Source organism: Odocoileus virginianus, chromosome 6 (assembly GCF_023699985.2).
Source record: "Odocoileus virginianus isolate 20LAN1187 ecotype Illinois chromosome 6, Ovbor_1.2, whole genome shotgun sequence".
Lineage (NCBI taxonomy): Eukaryota > Metazoa > Chordata > Mammalia > Artiodactyla > Cervidae > Odocoileus > Odocoileus virginianus.
In genome coordinates, this window is record NC_069679.1 from 6,035,147 (window position 1) to 6,061,699 (window position 26,553).

Genomic DNA, 26,553 nt, shown 5'->3' on the forward strand with positions numbered 1-26,553 from the left:
AATCTAGAGTAGAGGAATGAAGAGAATGGTAGCTAGCACATGACTGCAATGTGAATTACAGACGTCCTCCTAAAGTGCTTAGGCTTGTTCTTGAAGGAGGTATGAGGCATAAGTGGGGCCAACTCACAAAGTCATCTTACAAGAGTCATTTACAGTTTATTCTTGAGGCTATAACAAAAAGCCAAGCCCATTTTGTGTAAACTTTTATAAGAAGTCCAAAAAACATGACTGTCTTACTGCTGAACGGAAAGAAGAAAAATTATTTACAACAATTTTATTCATTTGGATGGTTATTAAAAATATTTAGCATAAAATTACTTTCTTGTCATTAGGAATATGCGAACATTACAGTGATGACAGTAGCACTGAATTTTAGATAATTCTTACTCTCGTACCTTTGAATACTTGTTACAATGCTCAGAAGAAAGAATCAATCCAGGTAAATTACTGGGTAAGTCAAGACGTCTAAAATACCACACCAGGTTCCAAAAAACAATTGGATGATGGTCCACAAAGTCTGCCACTGTTATTGCACGATCACCTTCATTTTCCAATAAGCTTTCAAGTTCCTTCCATACCACTAATGGACTAAGATATGGAACAGTGATAGGATCTGGACTTGGGAGGTGCCATTCTAATCCTAAAGAATCCTGTTGAGTAAATAAAAACTGTAAACAGCAAATACCAGATGATGATACTAAATAATTTTTTTATATGCCTGTCAATGACTTCTACATAATTAGAAATGTAATTGTATAATATAACAAGATAGCCTTCTTAATAATAATAAAATTGAAGCTTATGAGGCTGTTTAGCACAAGGGGAACAAAATCAAATGCAAATCATCAATATCCAAACTGTAAAAAACACCAAAATACATACTGCAGCGCCTTGTAAAGTAGTTGGCAGGCTGCCTGTGGGAATGAGCTTCTGCCCTCCAATGTCTTCCTTATCCAAGGTGCTGTAAGTGCTAACACTCCTGGCCATTGGAAATATCGGACATTTTGACATAGCTGCTTTTGATCTGTCAGCAGGGATCTGAATACTTCGGGCACATGTATTTTCCAGCAGCTTAGATTTGCTTGGACATTAAAAAAGGAAAAAAAAATATCATTCTCTAGATTTGTTTTATTTCATCTGACCATGTTCTCTTTAGATTCAGAGCTGCACGTAACAAAGTAAAACAAAGGAAAGATGTAAGGTGGCTTTGGCTTGGGAGAAAGGATACAGCTTAAAGTAGCCTAGTCATGTTAAATTTCCTTTTTATCAGTAACCTTTAAATATAAGTCATTCATTTGTTCAAAACATTTAGTGGACAACTTATACCGAGAAACCACAGTAGGCCCAGGGAAACAAAGCAGAAACAACAGGCACCTATTCCTCAGGAGTCAGAACTAGTGGGAGACAGTCAAAGAAAGGGCTACAGAAGACCTGTGATGAAAGAATGCACACACCCAGACTTGCAGCTTTGTAGTCTAAGCAATCAGGATCAAAGCAGGCTAGCAGGTCACGCTAGCCTGCCAGTACCATGTATGCATTTTCTTCTGCACGTGCAGTTACCAATGTGACTTCTGTCCAGCTCTATTTATTGCATTTGGCACTTCTCCAAAATGGAGATGATAGTAGCCTTTGTTCTAAGCACAGATTTACTTGTATTAGGCTTACTGTATAATTCTTAGTTTGATTTTACAGTTCATCTAACAGCTCCAAATGTTTTCTTAGATTATTAAATATTCCTAAATAGAAAATTAAATACTACAAAGTAAATATGTTAGTACTGACTTAATTCCTCAAAAGGGAGATAAGAGAAAGATGTTCATTATAAACTTCAAGTGTTCTACATAATTTTTACCTTTAAAATAATAGTAAACATTATCATACGTGAATTACACAGCTTAAACTTTGGGGATTCTTGAAGTATAAACTGTTTTTAAGTTATGTATTTATTTAAGGCTACACTGGCTCTCTGTTGCTGTGCGTGGGCTTTCTCTCGCTGTGGTGAGTGGGGACGACTCTAGTTGCGGTGCGCAGGCTTCTCGTTGCGGTGGCTTCTCTCGTTGTCGAGTGTGGGCTCTAGACTGCGGGCTCAGTGGTTGTAGTGCACGGGCTTAGCTGCCCTGCGGCATGTGGGATCTTTCCAGATCAGGGATCAAACCCGTGTCCCTTGCATTGGTAGGCAGATTCTTAACCACTGGGCCACCAGGGAAGCCCATAAAGCATGAACTATTAACTGTTGAAACATTTAGATTATTAGAGAATTTCAATATTATTTTAATTAGGAATAAGAATTTACGATAATAAATCTATTATACATAGGGATTTAAATCTTAAAATGGTCAGCTAATTTTTCTGTCATAAATGGAAATGTATATGTTGTTAACATATAGTTCCACATAATCATAATTACCTATTCAGATCAAAACTCCCTTGAACAGAGAGAAGAGATGTGTCAAGACCAGAGGTTGATGTTGAGATGCAAGACTGCCTTGTCTGACTTGAAAAGGAGGATGGAAAATGTATATTTTCTGTAGATGGGCTTGACTTCAAAAAGTATCTGTAATGTGAAAGAAAGGAGCTTTTTGAGAAAAGAGACAGTCTAGGAAACATGATCCTTAAACACAAAGAAAAAAAACAAAAACATGAATCATTACTTTCCAGGTCGTCTTAAATCTCTTATCTCTATATTCAGAAAGGGCAAGAAAAGATTGCCACAAAACGGGCAGGTAGTATTGAGATTTGAGTCATCTGCTGTCCAGCCAGCCATGATTTCCTCATCGTGGACCAGACAATCACAGGTTTTACACCGAGAGCAGCTTGAGATAAGGACCTATGGGAGAAAAAAGCACTTTATAAAGTAAGCTAGTGAGTGCACAAAATTATTTCAATTAATAAATCTATTGGAAAACTAAAATTCAGAATGATTTAGAAGTTACAAACAAAAAAATGGATTATTATCAGTACATTATATAATACACTCATCTTTATTTCAGCTAAGTCTATTCCAAAATTTTTGCCTGGAAGGAAAACTTGCATTTCAGTGAGCATTTTTACCACTATAATTATGTACTATAAAATATGCCATGATTTTATTGGGCTTCCCAAGTGGTACTAGTGGTAAAGAACCCGCCTGCCAATTTTAGGAGACATAAGAGATGGGGGTTCGATCCCTGGTTTGGGACCATCCCCTGGAGGAGGGCGTGGCAGCCCACTTCAGTGTTCTTGCCTGGAGAGCCCCATGGACTGAGGAGTCTGGCTACAGTCTGTAGGGCTGCAAACAGCTGGGACAGAACTGCAAACAGCACAGCACACACACACAATTTTATTAATGGAAAACTAAACCCAAGCATTCGTTTGTTAATACACAAAATAGGTACTGGTAATTCCATGTTACAGATCTGTGCTACTCAAAGTGTGGTCAGCAGAGAAGAGGTGGTCTACAAACTCTTACTGGTTTGTGATGAGCTAAGTAAAGAAAGGAGAAGAGGATCTGGGGACCTTTAAAGTAACTGGTCATTTCTGCAACAGCTAAGTTGGTGATCAACAGATTTTACAAGAGTATCAGCCATGACAGATTGGAAATTAAAAACAGCAACAACCAAAAAACCCCTGGTCTTTCACTACAGACAGTTTAAGAAGCATTGCTAGAGAGAAATGCAAATACTGTTGTCATTACATTAACAAAATATAGAATTCCTGAAGCCATCAGAAACTGTAAATTGCAACACTGGTGTTCATCATTTATTTCCAACTGCATGCAAATTTACTTTCCAAATTTATGCAAATTAGTGTGAAATAGCAACAGTCACAAATGTATTTGGAAGCAGTTTTTGCAGAAAAATTAGGAGAAACTTTTAAAGTGTAAAAGTAAAACCTTTTCACTGTAAGAAAACAGGATATAGCAGCATATCCAGCAGATATCTATATTAGACTGATACAAAGAATGAAAAACATGATGGAAAAAGTGGACACAAATGCCAAAACCACTGCCAGTATCCTCATCCAAAAAGTGTGCCTACACAGTGAAACTAGTTAAAAGTGTTTAAGAACCAAAATAACTATTGAAAGAGGACATACATAAAACAAGGGTCAAATATAAATGCTGAAAATAAAAGTGCTATCAAGGGAAGTATGGAACTTTTCTAAACAGAAAAAGTCATAGACATTTTAAGTTTATTCACCTGTAATATACATTCTGAAATTTTCAGATGCCATATATTTAATTTTATCACTCTACCAGAGACTATCAATATTTAAGAAATTTTACTAAGTAGCACATTAAGATATTCTTTTGATTAAAATTGTACCTCCATTGCATAGTTCTGGAAGATATTTGTATTACTCGTGTTGCAGGAAGATGCCACCTCTGATTTCCCAGGTAAGGCAAACTTGGATAAGGATCCTGTTCATTATTAAAAAACAAACAGCAAAATATTAAAATTAATAAGAAAGGATGTGAGAATCTGTCTCTCAAATTCTCCGGTAAAATGTCAAACTGTCCTATTTAAAATTTAAGAAAAAACACATAAATAATGAAAAATGTTTTTCAAGTGTGCATTTGTTTTTGCGTATACACCTAAGGAAATGTATTTTAATTCATCACTCACTTATTTTCATTACTCACTTATTAAGCACACTGCATGTACAGGCTAGGAAGCATACCAATTGTTTGTAATTACTATTTTGCTGTTTCTATTGTTACATGATTAAGATATAAGAATATGTGTTTAGCTCTAAAGTTTAAAAAGTATAAAACAGCTGATCTTACTTCAGATCATGAAAAGAATTACTGGCTAACTTTCTGCCTAGTAAGACTCTTTAAAATCTGTAAGTGTAATATCGCTCTTAAGGACTAGGGAAGAGCTTCCAAGTATACTCTTAAGAGCAAAGAGATATAAGTAGGTATTAAAATGACAGCAACAAAAAGTGAGAATAGTTCTGTGGTCAAGTCGATTGCTGACAGTGGCTATATCTAGTTAGGAAAACTGGAGGTAATCTATACTTCTATACTTTTTTCTCTCTAGTTACTACATTTTATGAATGAACACTGGTATTTTTATAAATATAAAGGTATTAAAACAAAGTAATGGTATAAACTAGTATTTCCAAGAAAGAGAGAGGACAGGAGAACATGAAATACCACCATGGGGATGCAATCAGCATAATCCAGACTAATGATCCAACTGCTTCAGCAAATAAATCACAAGAGGAAAAAAAGCCCTAGACCTTCCGTGAGCCCAAGCCCCTGCCTCACAGAGATGCAGAGAGAGAGAGCGCCGAAGCCTCGTATCATCCTAGATGCTTAGAAATGGTGGTATCTGCAGTTCTTTCCTGATGGTCTTCCAATAACCTGTAATCAGCCTCCCTCTGCTAAAGCTAGTTCAAAATTGCTATTAGTCTTGACTAAATCATTTATACTGGCAGTCTACCTTTTGTATCTAATCAATCTACAGCACAGAGTATTCTTTTTAGCAAAGTGAATCAGGATGTGAGGTTATCTTATTTAGTTAGTTCAATAAACTCTTCTTGTATGATAGAAAAAAATAAGAGGGGGGAGCTAATCACCTGATTATATGACAAGGGGGGAAAAATACAGGGAATGAAGGTGAGAGGGAGTTACTAGACATCAACAAATGCAACAAATAGACCCTGTCTGGGTCTCAACTTGAACAAACCATCTATAAAAAGTTTTATGAGATAGTTGAGAAAATTTAAACTATATATATTTTTATATATTATGTAATAAACATTGACACATTAAGAAATATGATGATATTACAATTTTGTTTTAAAAAATGAATGCTTCACAAAAAATACATACTGTGAAAACTGAAAGTTGCTCAGTCGTGTCCGACTCTGCAATCTCATAGACTATACAATCCATGGAATTCTCCAGGCCAGAATACTGGAGTGGGTAGCCTTTCCCTTCTCCAGGGGATCTTTCCAACCCAGGATTGAACCCAAGTCTCCCACATGGTGGGCAGATTCTTTACTAACTGAGCTATCCCCTAAGGTCTAAAGGGAGTCCCTTGTGGCTCAGCTGGTAAAGAATCTGCCTGCCACGTGGGAGACCTGGGTTCAATCCTGGGTTGGAAAGACCACCCGGAGAAGGGAAAGGCTACCCGCTCCAGGATTCTGGCCTGGAGAATTCCATGGACTGTATATAATCCATGGGGTTGCAAAGAGTCGGACAGGACTGAGCAACTTTCACTTTCACTTACATACTGTATGAGTCCATACAAATGTTAAAAAATGGCTGACTACAGTGTTAAGATAATGTTCACCTGTGTAGGGAGTGGTGAGTAGATGTGGGCATGAGAGGGGGATCTGGATGCTGTTATTGAACTGTTATCTTAACCTGATACTGGTTATTCAGTTGTTCTCAATTTGTGACATGGAAAATATTTACATACATAAAAACGCACATAGTACATGTATAACAGAGTAAATAATAAATTTCTTAAATGAAGTAACTTTAATAAAAAAGTTAAAAAAGATATAACATTAAAGTCCTTAGGTTTTAGAAAGACACGCTGCAGTATTTATTAATAAAATTATATACTGTTTGGGATTTACTTTAAAATAGTTCAGTGGGGCAAGAAAAAATGTTGGCAGCAGAAGACAGAGGGGATAAGATAAAACAAGATTGGCCATTTTTTAAAATTAATTTTTATTGAAGTAGTTGAAATGCAATGTTGTATTAATGACTGAAAGTGAAAGTTAGTCCCACAGTCGTGTTCAACCCTGAGATCCCATGGACTGTAGGCTGCCAGGCTCCTCTGTCCATGGAATTCTCCAGGCGAGAGTACTGGAGTGGGTTGCCATTTCCTTCTCCAGTGGCCATTTGTTGATAACTGTTGAAGTTTCATGAAGGATACATGGGAGTTTGTTGTGCTGTTCCTTCTACTTTTGTGATTGTTTGAATACTCATTCCACAATAAAAGCTTTTAAAAATAGTAAATATGCAAATTTAAAAAGTATTATGTGTTCATTCCTCACATGATATACCAGGATAAATTTCAAATGGATTAAATATCTAAATCAGGAGTCAAATCTATTTTTGTATGACCACAAGAATGATTTTTACAGTTTAAAAGTACTGTTAGATATATATATATATATATATATATATATATATATATCACACAAAACTGAAACTATTTACAATATGGCCTTTAATAGAAAAAGTATGCTGATCCCAGAAAATGTTAAAGGGGAATGAGAGAAGTATTGAAGAAAGTAGTGGTGAACCTAGGGGAAGGGAAAATCTTTCCCAATGACTCAAAATCCAGAAGTAATAGGGCAAAAACTGATAACTCTAATGATACAAAATTTAAAACTTTTATGTGGGGGAAGAAAACCCCGAAATTTGACACATGTGGAAAAAGCATCTGCCACTGATATAAAAGACAAAAGGATTAATTCCCTAATATAAAAAAGAGCTATTAAAACTTAAAAAAAAAAAAAAAGGTGGTGGGGGGATGAACAAGTCAAAGTGAAATGTAGACAAAAGACAGTTCACAGAAAAAGAAATACAAATAGTCCCTGAATGTACAAATAGATATGCAATTTATGAAATACAAATAGTCCCTGAATGTACAAATAGATATGCAATTTATAAAATATAAATGAAAATTAATTGAAACACACTCTTCACCTATCAGATGGCAAAAATCCAAAAGTGTGCTAACAAATTTTCTTCACAAGGCTGCTGGGAAATGGGTATTTGTCTACACTACCTGTGGGAATACCAAATTGTATACCCCTGAGGAAGGAGCTTGGCAATATCACTTCAAGGAAGAACTTGGAAGATCTTCTAAAGCTACCCTGGCAAAAATATAATATGGCATATGTGCATCATAGCATTATTCATAACAGTTAAAGACTGAGAATTTAAAGTCCATCAACAGGGAAGTGGTTAAAATAAACTGATACAGTCACATACGATGAACAGTGCAACCTTAAAAATGAAAGAGGAACAATGCTATGTGATGATATGAAATGTTCTTCAGAATATGGTGTTAAGTGAAAAAAGTAAGTAACAGTTAATTGTTTAACAGTTATGTTACCTTTTGAGTAAGAAGACAAGGAGGTATTAAGAACACACAAACACAACACACATGCTTTTAAAAGTATACATATATTTTTAAAAAGCAACAATGAAAGGATCAATCAAAAATGAACAAAAATGGCTACCTCTAGGGATAAGGAGAAAAGCTGAAGGATGAGGATAGAAGCTAGAGTTCTCTGAAAAGTGCCTTGGTTCTCTATTGCTTTGAGCCATGCAAATCATTTACAAAATTAAAATATAAGGAGAAAAAGTAAAGGTACCACATATCAAATGCAGCATGACAGAAATGTCTGGACAAACCTTCTAAGGAGGCAGAACTTTCCAGGCTTGTTCTGCTGAAATCAACCCCCTTAGTCCCTGAAGTGGCGCTGCTCTCCTGAGAAGTGGCTCCTTCCAACTCATGGCAGACATCTTCATCTGTTAAAGAGGTAGATTCAGAATCCTGGGCTCCCACTGAAGAAAGACTGGTACGGTCAGAACTTTGATCCTAAGGACATAATTATAAGCTTAATTTCCTTCATATTTAAAGTTATTTAAAAGGTCACTTCTAAGGCAGAGGAAATGCCTAATTACTCAGATGATCAATTAATCAACATTATAACTTCTAGGGGAAAAAAAACCCCAGCATTTTACAAGGGCATCCTAATTTGGACAAACATGAGCTGGAGATCAATTTTTATGGCAGCATTTCTTAGATCAAAGCAGACACCTGTTACATAACTGCTAACTTTAAGCCTTTGTTTATTGTTAATTTTCTTCCCTGCAAATCCCAGTCCAGGATGATACCACTAGAAAATTACATTTTATTCTCTTTTAACTTTATTTGTTCACATTTTATTCTTTTCTATAGCAATACAGGTTATTATTCCTGGATCCCGTGAAAGTTAGTGTGTAGTCTGGGTACTGTTATAATCTCTTGGAGAATGTTGTGCTATTTGTTTTAGCAGGCACTCAACTGAGTTATGTTCAGCTTGTAATTTGTGTTTTGATTTTTGTAGGTGGTGATTTAATACTCAGTTTAATTCTCTAAGCCTTGTCCTCCATGCTGGTCTGCATCTATGCCATGTATGTGTAAGCTCAAGGGTGAGATGGATACTTGTGTGGGCTATAGACAGAATCAGGAATCCTTCTTTCACAACTTCCCTTCATGCTCTCCTACCCAGAGACCCCCTTCCCTGGTTCCTCTCTCCAGGAATGAGGACTCTCCCGAAGTTTTAGCTGCCAGGATGCCAGGCCACACTGTGACTGGGACCTGCTCTTGGGGCAAAGATGCATAAGAAAGAAAATGGGAAATTTTCTTCATGATCTGCTGCTTTTATTTTTCAGAATCCTTAGATAATCGCTTTTTTGTATTTTGTCTGGAGTTTTTAGTTTAAGTGGAGAGATGGGTTTTAGTGGCCTTATGTTACCACAGTGGAAATAAAATTTTCACCCAACTTTTTTGCTTGTTTAATTTTATTTTTTAATTGGAGGCTAATTACTTTACAACATTGTGGTGGTTTTTGCCATACACTGACATGAATCAGCCATGGGTGTACACATGTTCCCCATCCTGAACCCCCCTCCCACCTCCCTTCCCATCCCATCCCTCAGGGTCATCCCACTGCATCAGCCCTGAGCACCCTGTCTCATGCATCGAACCTGGACTGGCGATCTATTTCACATATGATAATATACATGTTTCAATGCTATTCTCTCAAATCATCCCACCCTCGCCTTCTCCCACAGAGTCCAAAAGTCTGTTCTTTACATCTGTGTCTCTTTTGCTGTCTCGCATATAGGGTCATCGTTACCATCTTTCTAAATTCTATATATATGCGTTAATATACTGTATTGGTGTTTTTCTTTCTGACTTCACTCTGTATAATAGGGTCCAGTTTCATCCACCTTATTAGAACTAATTCAAACGCATTCTTTTTAACAGCTGAGTAATATTCCATTGTGTATATGCACTAAGCTTTCTTATTCATTCGCCTGCCGATGGACATCTAGGTTGCTTCAATGTCCAGGACTGGCATGAGATGGTACCTCACTGTCATTTTGATTTGCATTTCTCTGATGATGAGTGATGTTGAGCATTTTGTTAGCCTGTATGTCTTCTTTGGAGATATCACCCAAATTTTTAAAGAATATTTTTGCTGGGTACAGAAAAACACATTGGCAGCATTTTCTTTCAGTACTCTGATCAGATGTCTTTCCAGCATCTTTTGACATCACTTTCTATTCCGAAGACAACTGTCAGTTTTCTTATTGTTGCTTTTTTTTTTAAAGAAATTAATGCTTTATTTGAGAAACTTACTTCCAAATTACTTTTATGTGTTTTTAAAAGTCACAAAGAGCATCCAAGAAAAAAAATATAGAGTTTCCATAGAAATAAGGATAAAAAAATGGGGTTGATGACTGCCCTAAATGATATTTCCCAAAGGAAAAAACTGTAATATTTAACTTTTTTGCGGGGGCGGGGCAGGGTAAGTGAACGACACACATCATAAATAAAATTTTCTTACTTTACAAGGAGGAAGGACTATGATCCTGTTTTTGATGCATATTAAATACAAAATCCACTGTTCTGATCAAGATGAGGGAGAAAAGGTCATGCTTCAACACTTCAGTTCTCATGCAATGAAATCCAAGCTCTGCTGAATCCACCTTTTCCTTTCATGCACTGCTTATACTTTCTCTTCTGAGACACATTTATGGTAGAGGCATTTACAGAGCCATCACCTTTTCCCTTTTGTGGAGTCAAAGGGGGCAACTCCCCTTAACTCACCATTTCTGTTCCTTTCTCTGTTTTGCCCTGTCTTCCTCAGTTATCCGATGTTCTTTGCTCTTTGTTTCTTTCTTCTCATCTCTTCTTTCTTTCAGCTGAGAACGGGAAGGAGATGTGGATCTATGTTGCCTTGGGGACCTGGAACACTTTCTGTGCAGGGATCGAGAGCAGCTTCTCCAATCTCGCTCCTGGAGGGGACCTTTCTCGGCGCCTGTGTTCTCTTTCCCGGGATGTGGACCGGGACCGCCTAAGCTCTCTCTGTGGGGAGCGACTGCGGCCACAACCCATTTGGAATCCTCCTTCAGTACAAGTCGCCCCGGAAACATATTGTTGCTCTTTTGAAGGTAATATATCTCTTTTCTTTGGCTCCTTTTAAGGTTTTCTTTGTATTTCATTTTCGTCTAACATTAGATGCCTATGGGTCTTTTTTTTTTTGCACTTATTCTGCCTGACATTCATATATCTTCTAAATATGTGAGTTGACATCTTTAATCACTTTTGGAAAATTCGCAGCAATTAGCTTTTAAAATTTTCTTTCTACCCCGTTCTTTCTTCTGGAACTCAATTACATCAATGTTAGGCAGTTCCACTAAACCACATATTCTTTCCAGTATTTTCCCTTTTTTTTTTTTCTGTCTATACTTCTGTGTGGATATTTTCTACTAACTCCCATCAAGTTCAACTAATTTTTCTTCTGTGTTTTGTCTGCTGTTAAATCCAACAACTGTATTTTTAATTTCACATCTTTTTCACTTCTAGAATTTACACTGGTTCTTTTCAATAGGTAATTATTTGGGGAAATTTCCCATCCTTCTAGCTTTTTTTTTTTAAACCCTTTCCTCTATTTTCTTGGACATATTGCAATTACTTCCAAGTACCTAGCTAATTCAAATATTTAGATCACCTGAAGGTCTATTTCCTCCACCATCTGTTTTTCCTGTTTTCAGTTATGGTCCTTGTCTCTCAGTAGAGCTGTGTATTTTCTTTTGGCTGCACTGGGTCTTCATTATGGCGCGTGGGCTTCTCTTGCTGTGTAGCGCAGGATCTAGAGTATGTAGGCTCTCTACTTGCAGCACACAGGCTTAGTTGCTCTGTGGCATGGGGGACCTTAGTTTCTCAACCAGGAATTGAACCCATGTCCCCTACATTGGAAGGCAGAACCACTGGACCACCAGGGAAGTCTGTTAGTATAGCTATTTTTAATTGAATAACAGAATATAAAAAACTACATAGAAAAAACTGTAACTCCAGTTAATGTTCTGTTCCTCTGGAAAGAACACACTTTCTTCTGTTAAAGCAAAGACTGATTGGTTTGATCTAATCACAGACTGAGCTGAGTCCAGCACAGGTTGCAGCTTTGGTCAAGTGCAGTCTACCTTTGTTTGCTCATGTTCCTAAGGCATAGCTCTGCAAGAGTTTGATCCAAGAGCCTGGTGTGCGTACCAAAGACTCCCTGCCCCCACTCCCCTAAGCTCTCAGCAGTTAAATTACTGTATTCCCAGCACCATAAAATTGCTGAGAACTTTTTTTTATTGCTTACCTTTTCATACTCCTGTTTCATGCATTATTTGGAAAATGTCTTGAAAGAAAAAAAACTTGTGCATCTGAGGACTCTCAAATTTGTCAAAGGGACAAATACTTTTGTCTCTTCAGTTCCACAAGATCCCCAAAGTCCTGCTGGCCCCCTCACCTCTCCAAAGTCCTCTGATAAGACAAAGCCTGAATTTGCAACCTTTTACTCTGTACTCAGAATAAGCAAACACCCTCATGGAAAAAGTAGCTATAGTACTTCAGCTCATCTCTGAGATTCTCCTCTCTAGAATCTTGCCCGTCTATTTTCTAGTTGTTTTAGCAGTTCTCTGATGACTTTAAGCAAGTACTTAAGGGTACCCACTCCAATATTCTGGCCTGGAGAATTCTATAGACTGCATAGTCCATGGGGTCGCAAAGAGTCAGATGTGACTTTCACTTCACTTCTATATTTCATCTAGCTTTTTGCTCTGGGAGGTATGCGGGTGTATCACAAGGTACTACATTCTAACCAGGAAGAAAAATCCTATGCCTAGCTGGTAATTTTTGAAGGCAATAAATAATGAAGCTCAGTAAGCATTTTTACTCCAGCTACAAATCACTTTCTTTCAAAACTGAACTACAAATATAACCTTAGTTGGTGAATTTTTTCCTTTTGAAGTTATTATTCAAGTTCAAATTGTGATACTTACAAATCTTATATATCTCAAGAGTCCTTTTTGTAAAGCTGTATTTTAGGAGAATAGTAAAAACACATCTTTGCAAGTAAGGGACTTTTGGTGGTAGAGGAGGGTAAAAGGAAACATAGAAAATACTAATAAACCTACCTTCGATGATGTGGTGTACATGGTGAATCTGGAATACCATTTGCTTGCTTTCTCTGCAACTCCTTTTCCAGCTGTGAACATACTGTTTCTTAGAACATCTAGTTTAGGTACTAGCAATGTATCTAAATTAAATGAAGGTGATGAATGGGTTAATGCATCTTGAGATTCTTCCCTAAATGGACAAGTAGGTGAGAAGGCTGGAGAAGACCAGAGTCTATCCCTTGGCCTGTCCTCATTTTTTGAGTAACTTTTAGATTTGGTAAGTCTCACTGGTCTGGGAGAATTAGGAGGCAGGCTAGATCTTCTGCATGCCTTGACCAATGTTGGACTTTTCTTAGTGGTGACTTTATCATCACAGGCCCGTTGTAAATCAATGCTTGGTGTTCGACTTGTCAAAGGACTGCTCATGTTGTTCATATACATCTCAATTTCTTCAGCTAAATCCCGCCTAGCAGACGGTGTTGAAACACTTTTGTTATCATCCTCCTCCTCTTCCTCCTCCTCTTTTTGCTGCTGTTCAGTCTCAGCAACCAAAAGTGAGAGGGGATCAAATCCTGTGGCAACATCAGTTTTTTCAAAAGGTTTCATTGAAAAGCTGCTGTTCAGGCGCTGACGACTCCTGGGATTTTGTGGAACAATGAACCGCGCTTTTGAACTATCTGTTTCATTGTCTAAGTCCTCTAAGTCAAAAATAACAGGAGAATCCACTTTATCTGCCAAACAATTAGAACCATCAAAAGGTATATCATCGTCACTCGATTCCTTTTCTATACTGTCTCTCTTTGATCTTAAAGATGGCTTCCCAATATTAAGACTATTTGGTCTTGTGCGTTTTGAGATTACATTTGAAAGAATTTTTGCATCAGCTCCTAATTTTTCAACCATATCTCCAGGGTTTGCTTCCTGGTTCATTCTGTTGAGCATAAGTCCCATTAGCACTCCTCCACTAAGATTACGGTTTCTATTTGCCCAGGACATTTGCTGCTGCAAATTAGGCTCATTGTCACTTTTATGTCTTTTCCTGAAGCATCTACTTTGAATGTTTCCTGTTTCATTTGTATCCTCAAAAGACGATATTAAGAGCGGCTCAGATGTGCTTTCTAAAAAACAAGAAAAGTGCTTTTAGCCATGAAAAATGAAATATGCAAATATAAGTTGTCTTAAATATTTAAGATACCAATAATAAAAATGATAACAGCAAGAATTTATCAAGTACCTGCTATTTCACAGATGCTATACTAAGGCACTTTATTTACATTATCTACCATAATCATTCTAACATCCTTATGGGTGGAGAAAAAGCTTATACTCAGAGAGATTAATTACCTAGCCCAAAGTTACCTAGCCCTTAAGTGATAGAACTGGGATTCAAATCAAATATGAAGGGTACGCTCTGAGATATAAGGATGCACTACTTTTAAAAATTTATAAGACTGATATTTACTCTTGGTATATTTATAATAACAACAATACTAATGAATTTATGTCCATTTCACCAAACTGATTAAATAAAAACGGTTATACAATTGTGGTTGTGCTAGGTAACTTGAAGGTTCTGAGTCTTCTGCCTATAAAAGGAAAAATAAAACCAAAAACACGAAGCCAAACCAAAGACAGCTATGTGAGCTTTATAAATAAAACTGATTTTTAAAACTCTAAATTCTCATGATCACAGATGTGGCTAAATAATTTTACTTTTTCTTTACATATTGATTCAAGTTTATAATACTTGAATGTGAACAGCAACCTTCTATTTGGAAACACTGTTCACTGCTTTTAACCAGAAGCAGAAATCAAGACTTTTGATCACTTTAATTGTCCTTATTATGTGGGAGTCTCCTAAAGCATTAGTCTAGGTATAGTACTGTCAACTACTCTTTTTACATGTTTTATCCAACAGAATTAGCTCTCTGTTACCTGGCAATTACTAAAACTGTGCCTTTTTTCCTGTCATATGATGCATTCAGGTAACAGGATAGGAGATAAAAGGGACTACTAGAGACCTTAAAAGTCTACAAACTAATATTGTTTAATAAGCATATATTAATAGCATTAATAAGAAAACTTTCCACTGGACAGGTTATGTATTATCAAAGACCTGGAGGAATCTTATAAGCCAAAGATAAAACTCGAGGATTGCATTTAAATAGATGAACAAGGGTTCCTTCACAAAGTAAGAACTATGCAAATGGCCTAAAGACAAATAAAGCTGGTTATCCAATTATACCAGGGGTCGGCAAACTACCACTGAGCCAACTCCTGTCTGTGGACTGTTTTTATAGTCTCAAATGGTATTAACATTTTAAGAGTTGTACACATCACACACATAAAGAACAGGCAATTGGGTTTCCCTGTGATGCAGTGATTAAGAATCCACCTGCCAATGCATGGGACACAGGTTTGATTCTTGGTCTGCAAAGGTCCCATATGCCACAGAGCAAGTAAGTGTGTGTGCTACAACTACTGAGCCTGTGCTCTAGAGCCTGGAGCGGCAGCTACTGAGCCCGTGTGCTGAAACTGCTGCAGCTCACGTGCCCTGGAGCCTGCACTCTGCAACAAGAGAAGCCACCACCGCAAGAAGCCTACACACTGCGACGAGAGCGTAACCCCCACTTGCCACGAGAGGAAGTTCGTGCACAGCAATGAAGAGTCAGTGCACTTCAACAAAGACCCAGCACAGTCAAAAACAGCAATAAATTAAACAAACAGAACAGGCAATAGAGACTGCATGTGGCCTGTAAAGCAAAAGTATTTACTGCTTGGCCATTTACAGAATAGTTTATCTGATTCTAAGTTGACATACATGCTAAATTCCACCAGACTAGGCTGGATGCTGCTCTAGCCCAGGGGTTGCCCTTCTTTAGATCTGTGAGCAGCTGTAATCCCTTCCTACTACACAGTCTTGACACGTTGCTTCCCATTGCCTGGAATTCTCCCTTTCAATTTCTCCTTCAGAACTCCTGTGTGCTCAGTTGCTCAGTTGTGGCCAACTCTTTGTGACCCCATGGACGCTAGCCCACCAGACTCCTCTGTTTACGAGATCATCCAGGCAAGAATACTAGAATGGGTTGCCATTTCCTCCTCCAGGGCATCTTCCCAACCCAGGAAATGAACTTGTGTCTCCTGTGTCTCCTGCGTCAGTAGGCAGATTCTTTACCAGTAAGTCACCTGGAAAGTCCACATCCTCATTTATTTTCTATTCATTCTTCAGATGTAAGCTCAAAAACCATATTATCAAGGAAGCTTTCTTGATCAATGTCTCCTAAATCCAGGTTAGCCTCTCTATTACATGCTCTCACCCTTCTTGACAGTACTTAATATCAGGCTGTTTTCACATTTACTTGATTATTTGATTAATGTTTTCTCATCCCTCCCATGTGTTTCTCTATGAAGTCAGGGACCATGTTTATTTTTTATTCTTTACTATATCCTAGGTAGCACCTGGCATATGGTAGCAGATAATAGGTGTGGAAAAACAATATTGCTGAATAAATACTGTCTTCTGGGAAACAACTGCAGCCAACAGACCAACCCAGAATGTAACACAGCATAATATATTACAATATGACATGTTATAGCTAAATGTAGTAGCTAAAGATAAAAAGCTAAGACATACTTAAGGCAGAATTAGGCCTAAAAACATATTTCAAAGTATCTTTTCAAGTTTAGAGTATGTTTCACTTCAGAGTAAATTGTTTTGTGCTTGAACTTTCAGTAATTCAATATACATTTATCAAAATGTTAAAATTCCTGAGCTTCCCTGGTGGCTCAGTGGTAAAGAAGCTGCCTACCAATGGAGGAGACTTGGGTTTGATCCCTGTCCTGAAAGATTTCACACACTGCGGAGCAACTAAGCCTAGGTGCCGCAACTACTAAGCCTGTGTTCTAGACCCCAGGGGCCGTAACTACTGAAGTCCGCGTGCACCAGAGCCTGTGCTCTGCAACAGGAGAAGCGACTGCAGTGAGGAGCCTGCACGCCGCGACTGGAGAAAAACCCGCCCAGCAACGATGACCTAGCGTAGCCAAAAATAAAGAAAATTATTTTTTAAAATGTTAAAATTCCCAAGATAATCATGAAGTAACTAACTATAGGGTGATGCTTTTAACTATCAAAACAGTAAAACATGTCTTTGGTTATTCCATTCTCATATCTTTTGGAAGCTGTCATTTATTTATGTAATGATATAAATAAAATATATACATATTGTACTGCAAAACATAAACTTGAAAGGTGTTTTGAATCCTAGGAGTACTGGTATACAAGAAAAAAGATACAGAAAGGTTAATTATTCCTATAAATCCCACATACAGTCTTTGGTAGGAATGATAAACCCAAAGTACTTAACAAATAGTAAAGTTTTCAAGTCAAAAATCTTAAGGATAAACTAACAACTTCCGTTCACACCTAGGAAACCTATCACAGGCTTTGAAAAAGTGACTTGTTCAGCACAGAGGGCAAAATTAAAAGCCATATGCTGAGTCAGATGCTGATGACTCTGACAGAATGTCAGAAACACAGGACTGTTGACAATCATGTGAAAATAGAAAGTTCATAAAAATAGATCTAAGAAAACCACAAGCATGAACAGAAAGGAATAAAAGAACAAGAAAGCCAGATTAACAAAGGCCAGTTATTAAGAGTCATAATTAGACAGTGAAGAGGAAGAACTAAATGGCTAGAAGCAATTATATGATACCAATGAAACAATTTTTAATCTTCAAGTTATGGCAATTATCTAACAAAGAAATGTGAAGACAGTTACAGATCACTTAACACATTTTTCCTCAGCTAGCTGCAGCAGGGGTCTGCACACCTTTTCTGTCAAGGGCCAGACAGGGAACATTTTACCCTCCGCAGGCCATACAGTCTCTGGCAACTCAGCCCTGCTGAGAGCCACAGACAAGACAGAGCCCAGGGAGGCAGCGGTGCGCCAACCAGCCTTTGTTCATGAATGCTGAACAGCGATTCATTTAATTTTCATGTGTCACAAAATCGATAATATTCTTCTTGGTTTTCTACCATTTAAAAGTGTGAAAAACCATTCTTTGCTTGTGGACCTGTACAAAAACCAGGCTGCAGGCTCAGTCTGGCCCATGGGCCAGTTTGCTGACCCCCGAACGAGAGGCATATCTACCTATGCTGTAGAAAAGCAAACATCACGGCAGCAGGGCCATGACAGAGCTATTTCGGCCTTCACAGCACAGGTCCTTCAATAATTGTTTAAGTTAAAATGATGCAGAATTGAGCTGATACAAAAATAAAGTAATTAGGAAATCAGACTGAAACACTAGAAACAGAATCTTAGGTCTGTTTAGTTCCCTCACAAAGTTTGTGAGACCAAATATTATCCAGGATCCTAAAATGATTTTTCCATTAACTAACTGATAACTTATGTGACATGCCAACAGTCTGACCATGCCTGAGTTTTCTCATCTTTGAAAGAGTGCTAGTATTTCCTCTCTCACTAATATAAGCACTGCTATAACAATAAATATAAAATACTATATATGAAGTGCTTTGGAAAGAAAAAATATTACGTATTGTTATCTAAACTGTCTGAAGAACTATCCTTTTGCCTCTGAAAACCAGGAATAAATCGAAGACTAAGGAACTCATTTAAAAACTGGTGAGGTGTATTAGTACCCTCAGAACTGATCATCTTACTTGCTTCCCATTTCCCCTCCCCAAAACTTCCCACATTCCAAACTCAAAAGATGGTTCATGGCTTGTAAGTATGTCCCCTTACCTTGTTATAATAAGGCTTGAGCAAACTGTATTATAAAATACAGAATTTAAACTACTAAACTATACCATTGAGAGGCGGCACAAATATAAAAACAAAAACAAAAAAACCCTGGAGAATTAAGACTTTAAAAACATAAGTCACTAGAAATACAGATACAAGTTATTCTGCATGTAACAGGAGTATACTATTCAACTTACCTGTGCTTTCTCCTGATATTTTATCAGCACTGTTATTTGTACCATTGAGGCGAACTATACTGGAGGAACTCTGATAACTGAGCTTAGGAAGACAATCAGCACTTCCCTTTGCACTCTCACACTCTGACACTGTAAAGATTAAAATGCAATTTGTTTAGATGTTATCTATACATATCAATGGAGCCATAAAGAGAAGTGGCTTTTAGTTCTAAATAGTTCCACCTAAAAAAAAGTAATAAGAAAATATTGAACACCTCTGTATCTATTTGTCAGTCAGAAATAAGTGATGTCATTTGAGTCGTCAAGGTGTGTATCAAACAGCTAAATACTGGTCATGCATGAGGTCCACGCATACAATGCATACCTTTTATATTTATTCTTTAGTTATGAAACACTGCTTTGATGGGGAGAGTTAAGTGGGAAAAATATAAATCATAGACCATTAATAAAAGCATTAAGTAAAAATATTATTAAACCCCAGGAAAAAGCCACCGCTTGAAGAAATATGTATTTCTACTATAAGTATAGTATTTGCTTGGAGAGTGTTTTGCCACTGAGACCACATACTTCACATATAAGGTATTTGTATACTGGAATATTAGGTGGTGGAGAGGGCTTATAATGTGAGGAAAGAGGAGTTTCCATGGGAAAGTAAAAAACAAAATTAGTACTTTGACACTTAAAGTGACTTGAATTTTCTATTAATGTAATCTCACAATTTTATACCATATCAACTTAGAACCTACAGGAACTAGAATCACTCCCTTTCTTATCTTTTTCTTCTTGAATGTCTTCAGTGGATGTATCCCCTCTTCTAACTTCATCCTTAGATAACGAATTATATCCAAGGTCAGACTGGCCACCTGGAAAAAGAAAAAACCCTATGTTGTTTATCATAAAATTCTTTAATAAGAGAAACTGGATTAGAAGATACACGTTGGTATTTAGGTTTACTCATAGAAATTTTTCTGGATAACTTCCAAATGAAAGCATTATTTTGTTAGCTCTTCCCCATCTCTATTAACGTAAGAAAGGAATGATCACAAAATGATCACATTTATTTTTGTCTCCACATTGTAGTCAAAAGTAACTATGTGTGTTTACAGTACTATCTGGGCTCCAAAAGACACAGACAAACCAAACATTCTTTATTCAGGTCCATGACCTTTCTGGGTCTGAGATCCAACTAAGCAGTGGAGAAGAAAAATCTGTAGGGAACTCTTAACAGAACACCCACACACAGATCACTGAAGCCAAATGTCTAAAAGATCTTACCAAAAAATGGGCCTGTTTAAATTTGTTGATACGTAATTAGTTTCTCTGAAAATTCCACTGAATAATTATTGAATTGCACATGAATGCAAATACATGGGAATGAGAAAAAAATCTAGTGTTAAATTTATTAAGCAAATGTTGCATCAGTATAAGAAAACTTCTAATACACTGTTCTACTAAAGGGGTACTCTATAATTTTCAGCAAATTGTTTTCACTAGACTGGCATCAAAACATAAGGTTTTGAATCCTAGTTCTCGATCTTAGGAGACATGATTTTAAGTAAACCATTTAACCTTTCTCTTTGAATCTCAAGTTCCCAGATGTATAATATAAAAGGCTGTTATATGAGAGATTACACATAAAATGATTTTATAAACTTGCAAAGAACTACTTAAACTGTATTATCATTAGGTGTTTACCTTAATAATTTTATAATTTTGAGTTTGTATTTTTTTCTAATCAAAGTTTCAGCTCTATTTCCAAAGAAACAAAAAATTAAAAAATGTAAAGATAAACTTGATAAAATTCAAGGTTTTATTAGGTTCTTCACTGCAGATATCCTTTTTAAAGGCCATTAGTTAAGACAGATTTTTTCATTTTTAAGACATAATGCCTGAGGATGACTACTACAACTCTGATTAAATTCACAACTGCATGAACAAGAAACAAAACCAGCTAAGGAAGAACTATGAAAATGACATTTCAATGTACACAGCTTATATTTATTACTCTCAAAAGTACACGTAAAGAGAGACCAAAATAATGTTAAAATTTGCAGAGCCATAAGTCTTCATATTTTATTATTAATGCTTGGATTTTTAAGCTTAAAGTTTCTGCTCATTAATATGTAGCTTTTATACTATATTCAAAAATCATGTCTAATTTTTATAATGTACAAAAGGGTAGAATTATTCAAATAATTTATTTTTAATGTGTGTCAGTTTTCATAATACTTACAGAAAGCTTATATACAAATCTTATGCTATCTTCAGTGCTAGGATGCTCTAAGTTTTAAATATGTTTAAATTTTTTATTGTGATTTTTAATGTGTATGAAAACTCATAAGAAGTTGCAAAAATAATACAGTAGGAAGAGTTCCTCTGTACCCTTTATCTAGTTTCTCCCAATGATAATATCTTGCATGAAACATGGAACACTGTTAAATCTTGGAAACTGATGCTGATATGTTACTATTAACTCAGATTAGGGATCTAAGTTTCTTTCTTTCAAACCCTAATAACATAAAAAAAACCTCTCATACCATGCTCCTAATACAAAGAACTTATCCTAAGAAAGTGATATGCTAAAGACACCTCTGTGCTTTTCAGAGTTAATTGGATTATCATGGACTAAAAACTCGAATAAACTCTCTTAACCTTTCATTTTGACTCAAGTAGAGAATGCATAAAATTGCATAGTTATTAAATATATTATCAAATGCCTACCATATAAAATTTAAAAAGACAAATACACCACTGAAAATTAAAATCTAAAAAAGACAGGTTAGCAAACTTAGTCCTTAACATGTATTGCAATAAATGTACACACAAGCACACACAGACCTGTGCTAGATCTGTCATCAGAAGCGTACACTTTGATTACACCCGCATTGAAAGGTGCCTGCTCCACAGTGTGCGTCCCGTGACCGCTATCCATGCTGCCATGACTAACAGCGTCCAGGTCACTGCCATCTGCTTAAGAACACAATTTGACAGCATTTTACTACTCAGGGAGATAACTAAAAATACATATTAGTTTGCTGTTCAAGCTAATAATCTACTAATACTGATCATGAAGACTGTCACATAATTAGCAAGATACAACTATAACGAAGGAGCCTATCATGAATTATTAATGAACACTAAAACAAGACCACCGAAGGTTGATAATAGTTACAAGAAAAAAAGTAAAATTTGGTGCTTTTCAAATGGGAAGAATAATATTAGAATTTGCTTAATGACAATGAAAACTAGAAAACATTCAATATTTTGAAACATTTAAAATTTCCAAATAGTGTAGATTATAATGTGTAGTCAATTAATTTTAAAGAAAAAGTACAACATATACATCCCTTAAAAACCTGTAATTACCTGAGAGAGCTGTTTGTGATAAATTTGCATGCTTCTTTAAAGCTCTTTTGAATTGTGCTACTCCTAAAACAACATTTCTCACTTTTGTCCAAAGAAAACAGCCACTACGACTCCTTGAAGGCCAAGTACTTTCCAAAACAGCCTATTCATTCAACAAAATAAAATAATTAGCGAAATAATTCTTATAAAAGAACATTCATTAGCTCTAGAGTTAATCTAAAGAATAAACACACTGTACAACCCAAAATAGAACAAAAAATATTATTTTCAATTTACAAAATGTATTTTAGATACTCTAAAATAAATGCTACAAAACCCTGCATCATTTATTTCTGCCATTAAACTAAGGTTGTAAAATGACAAAAGTTATATTTAAGTCAAAGTAATTACCTTGTTATAATAGCCATAAGTAATGGCGTTTGGGTCAATACCAGCTTTCTGCATTTCAAAAAGCACTCGAACAGCAAGCACTGGCTGATCATACTGACCACAGAGCTGCATAAGGATGCGGTAGCACACCTGCAACACAGACGTTTTGAGAGCACAGAAGCGAAATCTCTGTGCATGAACCTTGAATAAAACAATAAGGATGACTGTTACCTCATCAGGTGGATCCATCTTCTTTGACTGCATTTTTTTAAGTACATCATACGCTGTTTTCAGAGCCCTGACTTTTGAATGACATACTCTCACATATGCTGGGAGACAAATAAACCAGAGTCCATAACAGTGACGCAGCAGACACCGAGACCACATCTGAGGAATGGAAGAGTATCTCTTGGCAATTTTATGGGCTGATTTAATCTCCTGGGAAAAAATGCAGGATCTTATTAATAAATTTACAAACTTAAAATGTCCTTATTTAACTGAAGGCTGAATAAGTGTAACTCACATGCTTTTATAATGTTTCCCTAACACCTGTCTATAATTAATAAATATTCAAGCCTCTGCTTTAATCTGTATTATACAATATGTAAAATAAATTTCGAGGACAAGAGAACTGGTTAATTTGTTGAAGTCAGATTATTCTACATTTTCTTCACAACGCTTCAGGGAGCATAATGTGGGGTAGCAAAATATGGGAGAAAGAGTGTCATATTTATTTTTGTTCCAATGCGTGATTACATGAAGAATACAAAATCATCAAAGCACCTGTTTTGTTCTTCTGAACATGGGAGAAGGGCTACTAGGACTACTTGATTTTGAAGGCAATTTGCTCTTTCGTGTTTGTAGAAATCCTTCAGGTCTCTCAAATAAACTGTTCCTAAGAACTGGAAATCCATTATAGCTGTTTTTGAAAAGAAAAGAAAAACTCAAGCACATATATATGATCATACTGGTTACAAGCTAAACAAATTATGACCAATAACTTCTTAACTTATTTTAACTTCTAAACTCATTTTAACTTATTTTAACAGTCTTCCTCCATCAGGGTGTGATATATAATCAACAAATATTCATACTAATGATGCTTTTCTTACAATAATAGTTAAAAATGTAATAGCCAAATACATATTCAAGGATATATTTTGGAGAGAAAAAAGTGAAACACATTTAAATTTTGCTAAACTTGACATTAAACTCCAAAGTAACTCAAACAAATTTTACAAGTGAGTATTCATGCAGATAAATAGCAAACACATGAGATAATATGAGAATAGGTAAAAGGCCCACCAAATCAATACTCTTTCAGAGAGGAGAGTTAATATCATTGCTTGGATTAACATATTACTATAGAACTTTCCTCTTAAAAAATGCAAATAATATAAGTCAACCAGGACAAGCTCTCACATTATTATGAAAGGATTTATCAGGTTCACTGAAGAAGTTGGAGAACAGGAAGAAAAGATTAGACTGGGTGACTATGAGGAGGTAGACCTAATTTGCGTGCTAGTGTAGGTGTCTGGGCATTTAAAAGGAAGCAGCAGGGACTTCCCTGGGTCCAGTGACTGGGACTCCATGTTCTCAACGCAGGGGGCCCAGGTTTGACCCTTGACTGGGGAACAAGGTCCCACGTGCTGCAACTAAAGATACTACGTGCTACAGCTGGGGCCCAGCACAAACAAATAAATATTAAAAAATGGAAAAAAAGGTAGCAGCAGCTGGCTAAAAGAAATGCTAAAAACAATAGAAGAAGCCTCTGAGGAGCAAACGTATCCTACTTTAGATTATTCTTAAAGGCAAATAAATAGTCTTAATTACCTAAGAAGAAAACTAACTATAATAAAAGATAAGCTGTATCTATTTTATGTTATTATAAATTTATAATAAATTTATTACAAACCCAATAGAACAAGAAGTTATTAGTAATGACTGAATATTAAGTAGGAATAAAATAGCAAAGAAGTTCAGGAAAATCATGTCCCTTAAAAAAGTTCATTGTATGTATATGGTGTGATAATAAGACACACAGTGCATCTTATGGAAACTTACTGTCTTATCATTTTATACAGACTATGTAAGTATATATATGAATTACTACCTCTTACTAACAGGATCCACCGTGCCCATTAAAGACATTTATTTCCAATGATGGGTATGATTACACCAAAATCATATTAGTAGTCTCAAGGGAAAAAAATGACAGACTGTTTTAAAAAATGAGAACTTTTAAAGATAAGTAGTATTCTTTTTAAAGGACTAAATTTAAAGGTAAATTTTAAATTAAATAATTAAAACAAAACCACAAAAAGAAAAAGAAAAACAAAACTATATTAATGATATACCAAAAGATGTCTCTTAGAAATATAATGTATGAAACAGAAAAAAGAAATGAGATCTTGTTCAGAAAGAAAAAGAAAAGAGAAAAGGCAGACTTTTAAAAAATTATATGAGCAACATCAGCAATAGATAAAAATGAAGGGTAGGAATCAGGTAGCTTATGAATTAATCAATATTCAAAACATCAGTTACACCACTTGTGAAAGGAAGAATTTAATCCAAGTGATAAATGAGGATGTCCTGAAAACTTTCTTTTCAATGAAAATAGCAAACTATGATTTAATTATAGGTATAAAATGGTTTTAGAATCTTTAAAATAATAAATTATTATGGAAAATTTTAAAAATCATTTAAAATCTGAATGGAACTGCCATTTTAATGGTATATTAGAAACTATCTCTAGTTATAAGAAATGTTATATATATGTGTGTGTGTGTGTATAAAATACACATCTAGATGGATAGACAGACTATGATAAATCCACCTCTATCATAACCCTATCACTGTGTTCAGAGCTTTTCTCTTTCCCACTAGACTTAAAGGCAAGAACAATATATCATTCAAGTCTATATACCAAGCACTTAGCAGTGTCTGAACAAACTTCCTAAATTAACAACAACTAATTCCAACAGTTTTGAATTTCCTTGACTTTAAAACTCATGGAAAAACTAAAAGCCTGAAAAAAATTAAATCATACAAATCAAAGTCACAAATATCAACTCTAAATTAGATCAATATTTTTTTAAAAATTGAAGTATAGCTGATAATCCTTTTGTAAACCAAGGTTACATTAATCAGTATGTGTTGGGGGAGGGGATGAAAGTGAGTAAACCAATCTTAGAAACAAAAATCAAAATTCTATAATAAATGTGCTGCATTTTGGTGGGTCCTAACTTACAATTTATGAGAGCATATACTTATGCAGATATAGAGAGCTTCCTAAGTCTATATCATGCAAAACTATATATTTTTTCTTTTTATACCTCAAAACTTAGTAATGGATGTGGGATAAGCTTGCTTACCACCTAAAAATTAGGGATCTGTAAAGTTTGGATTTTTGAAAATACCACAGTCCTTAGAAAGCTACGTCACAGATGATGGATTGCTTCTCTCTTTCAATCTCAAACATTCTGCCTCTTGAATACCTGTACTGTAAAGGGGGTTCTTCACCATTGGGTAGATGGGGGATCTCAGGAGGTGTTACAAAAACAGTATGTTCACTTTTGAAAGATTCATCCAATTCTATAAGTCGCACTTCACCACTCTTGTCCATATCCACCTGAAGGAGTTAAAAATATTCGTATTAAAAAGATACTTTGACTAGACA

General features: G+C 35.9%; 1 protein-coding gene and 1 pseudogene across 8 annotated transcripts in view; both read right to left on the reverse strand.

Moving 5' to 3' along the window:
* DENND4A (DENN domain containing 4A) overlaps positions 1 to 26,553 on the reverse strand; it is a 112,995-nt gene that overhangs the window by 9,958 nt on the left and 76,484 nt on the right. For 4 of the 8 annotated variants that reach the window (XM_020876843.2, XM_020876842.2, XM_020876848.2 and 1 more), the window contains 15 exons: positions 26,372 to 26,505; positions 23,658 to 23,793; positions 23,106 to 23,312; positions 22,896 to 23,024; positions 22,506 to 22,647; positions 21,978 to 22,109; positions 19,886 to 20,002; positions 19,140 to 19,268; positions 13,196 to 14,295; positions 8,369 to 8,555; positions 4,305 to 4,399; positions 2,652 to 2,827; positions 2,408 to 2,575; positions 883 to 1,081; positions 396 to 650 (listed from right to left, as the gene is read on the reverse strand). In XM_020876843.2, coding sequence (XP_020732502.2) covers positions 396 to 650; positions 883 to 1,081; positions 2,408 to 2,575; positions 2,652 to 2,827; positions 4,305 to 4,399; positions 8,369 to 8,555; positions 13,196 to 14,295; positions 19,140 to 19,268; positions 19,886 to 20,002; positions 21,978 to 22,109; positions 22,506 to 22,647; positions 22,896 to 23,024; positions 23,106 to 23,312; positions 23,658 to 23,793; positions 26,372 to 26,505 — 3,306 coding nt within the window. The remainder of the gene's footprint in view (positions 1 to 395; positions 651 to 882; positions 1,082 to 2,407; positions 2,576 to 2,651; positions 2,828 to 4,304; positions 4,400 to 8,368; positions 8,556 to 13,195; positions 14,296 to 19,139; positions 19,269 to 19,885; positions 20,003 to 21,977; positions 22,110 to 22,505; positions 22,648 to 22,895; positions 23,025 to 23,105; positions 23,313 to 23,657; positions 23,794 to 26,371; positions 26,506 to 26,553) is intronic. The other 4 variants (XM_020876847.2, XM_020876849.2, XM_020876846.2 and 1 more) reach the window with 3 other exon arrangements.
* Positions 9,678 to 13,185, reverse strand: LOC110126918 (U4/U6.U5 small nuclear ribonucleoprotein 27 kDa protein pseudogene; annotated as a pseudogene).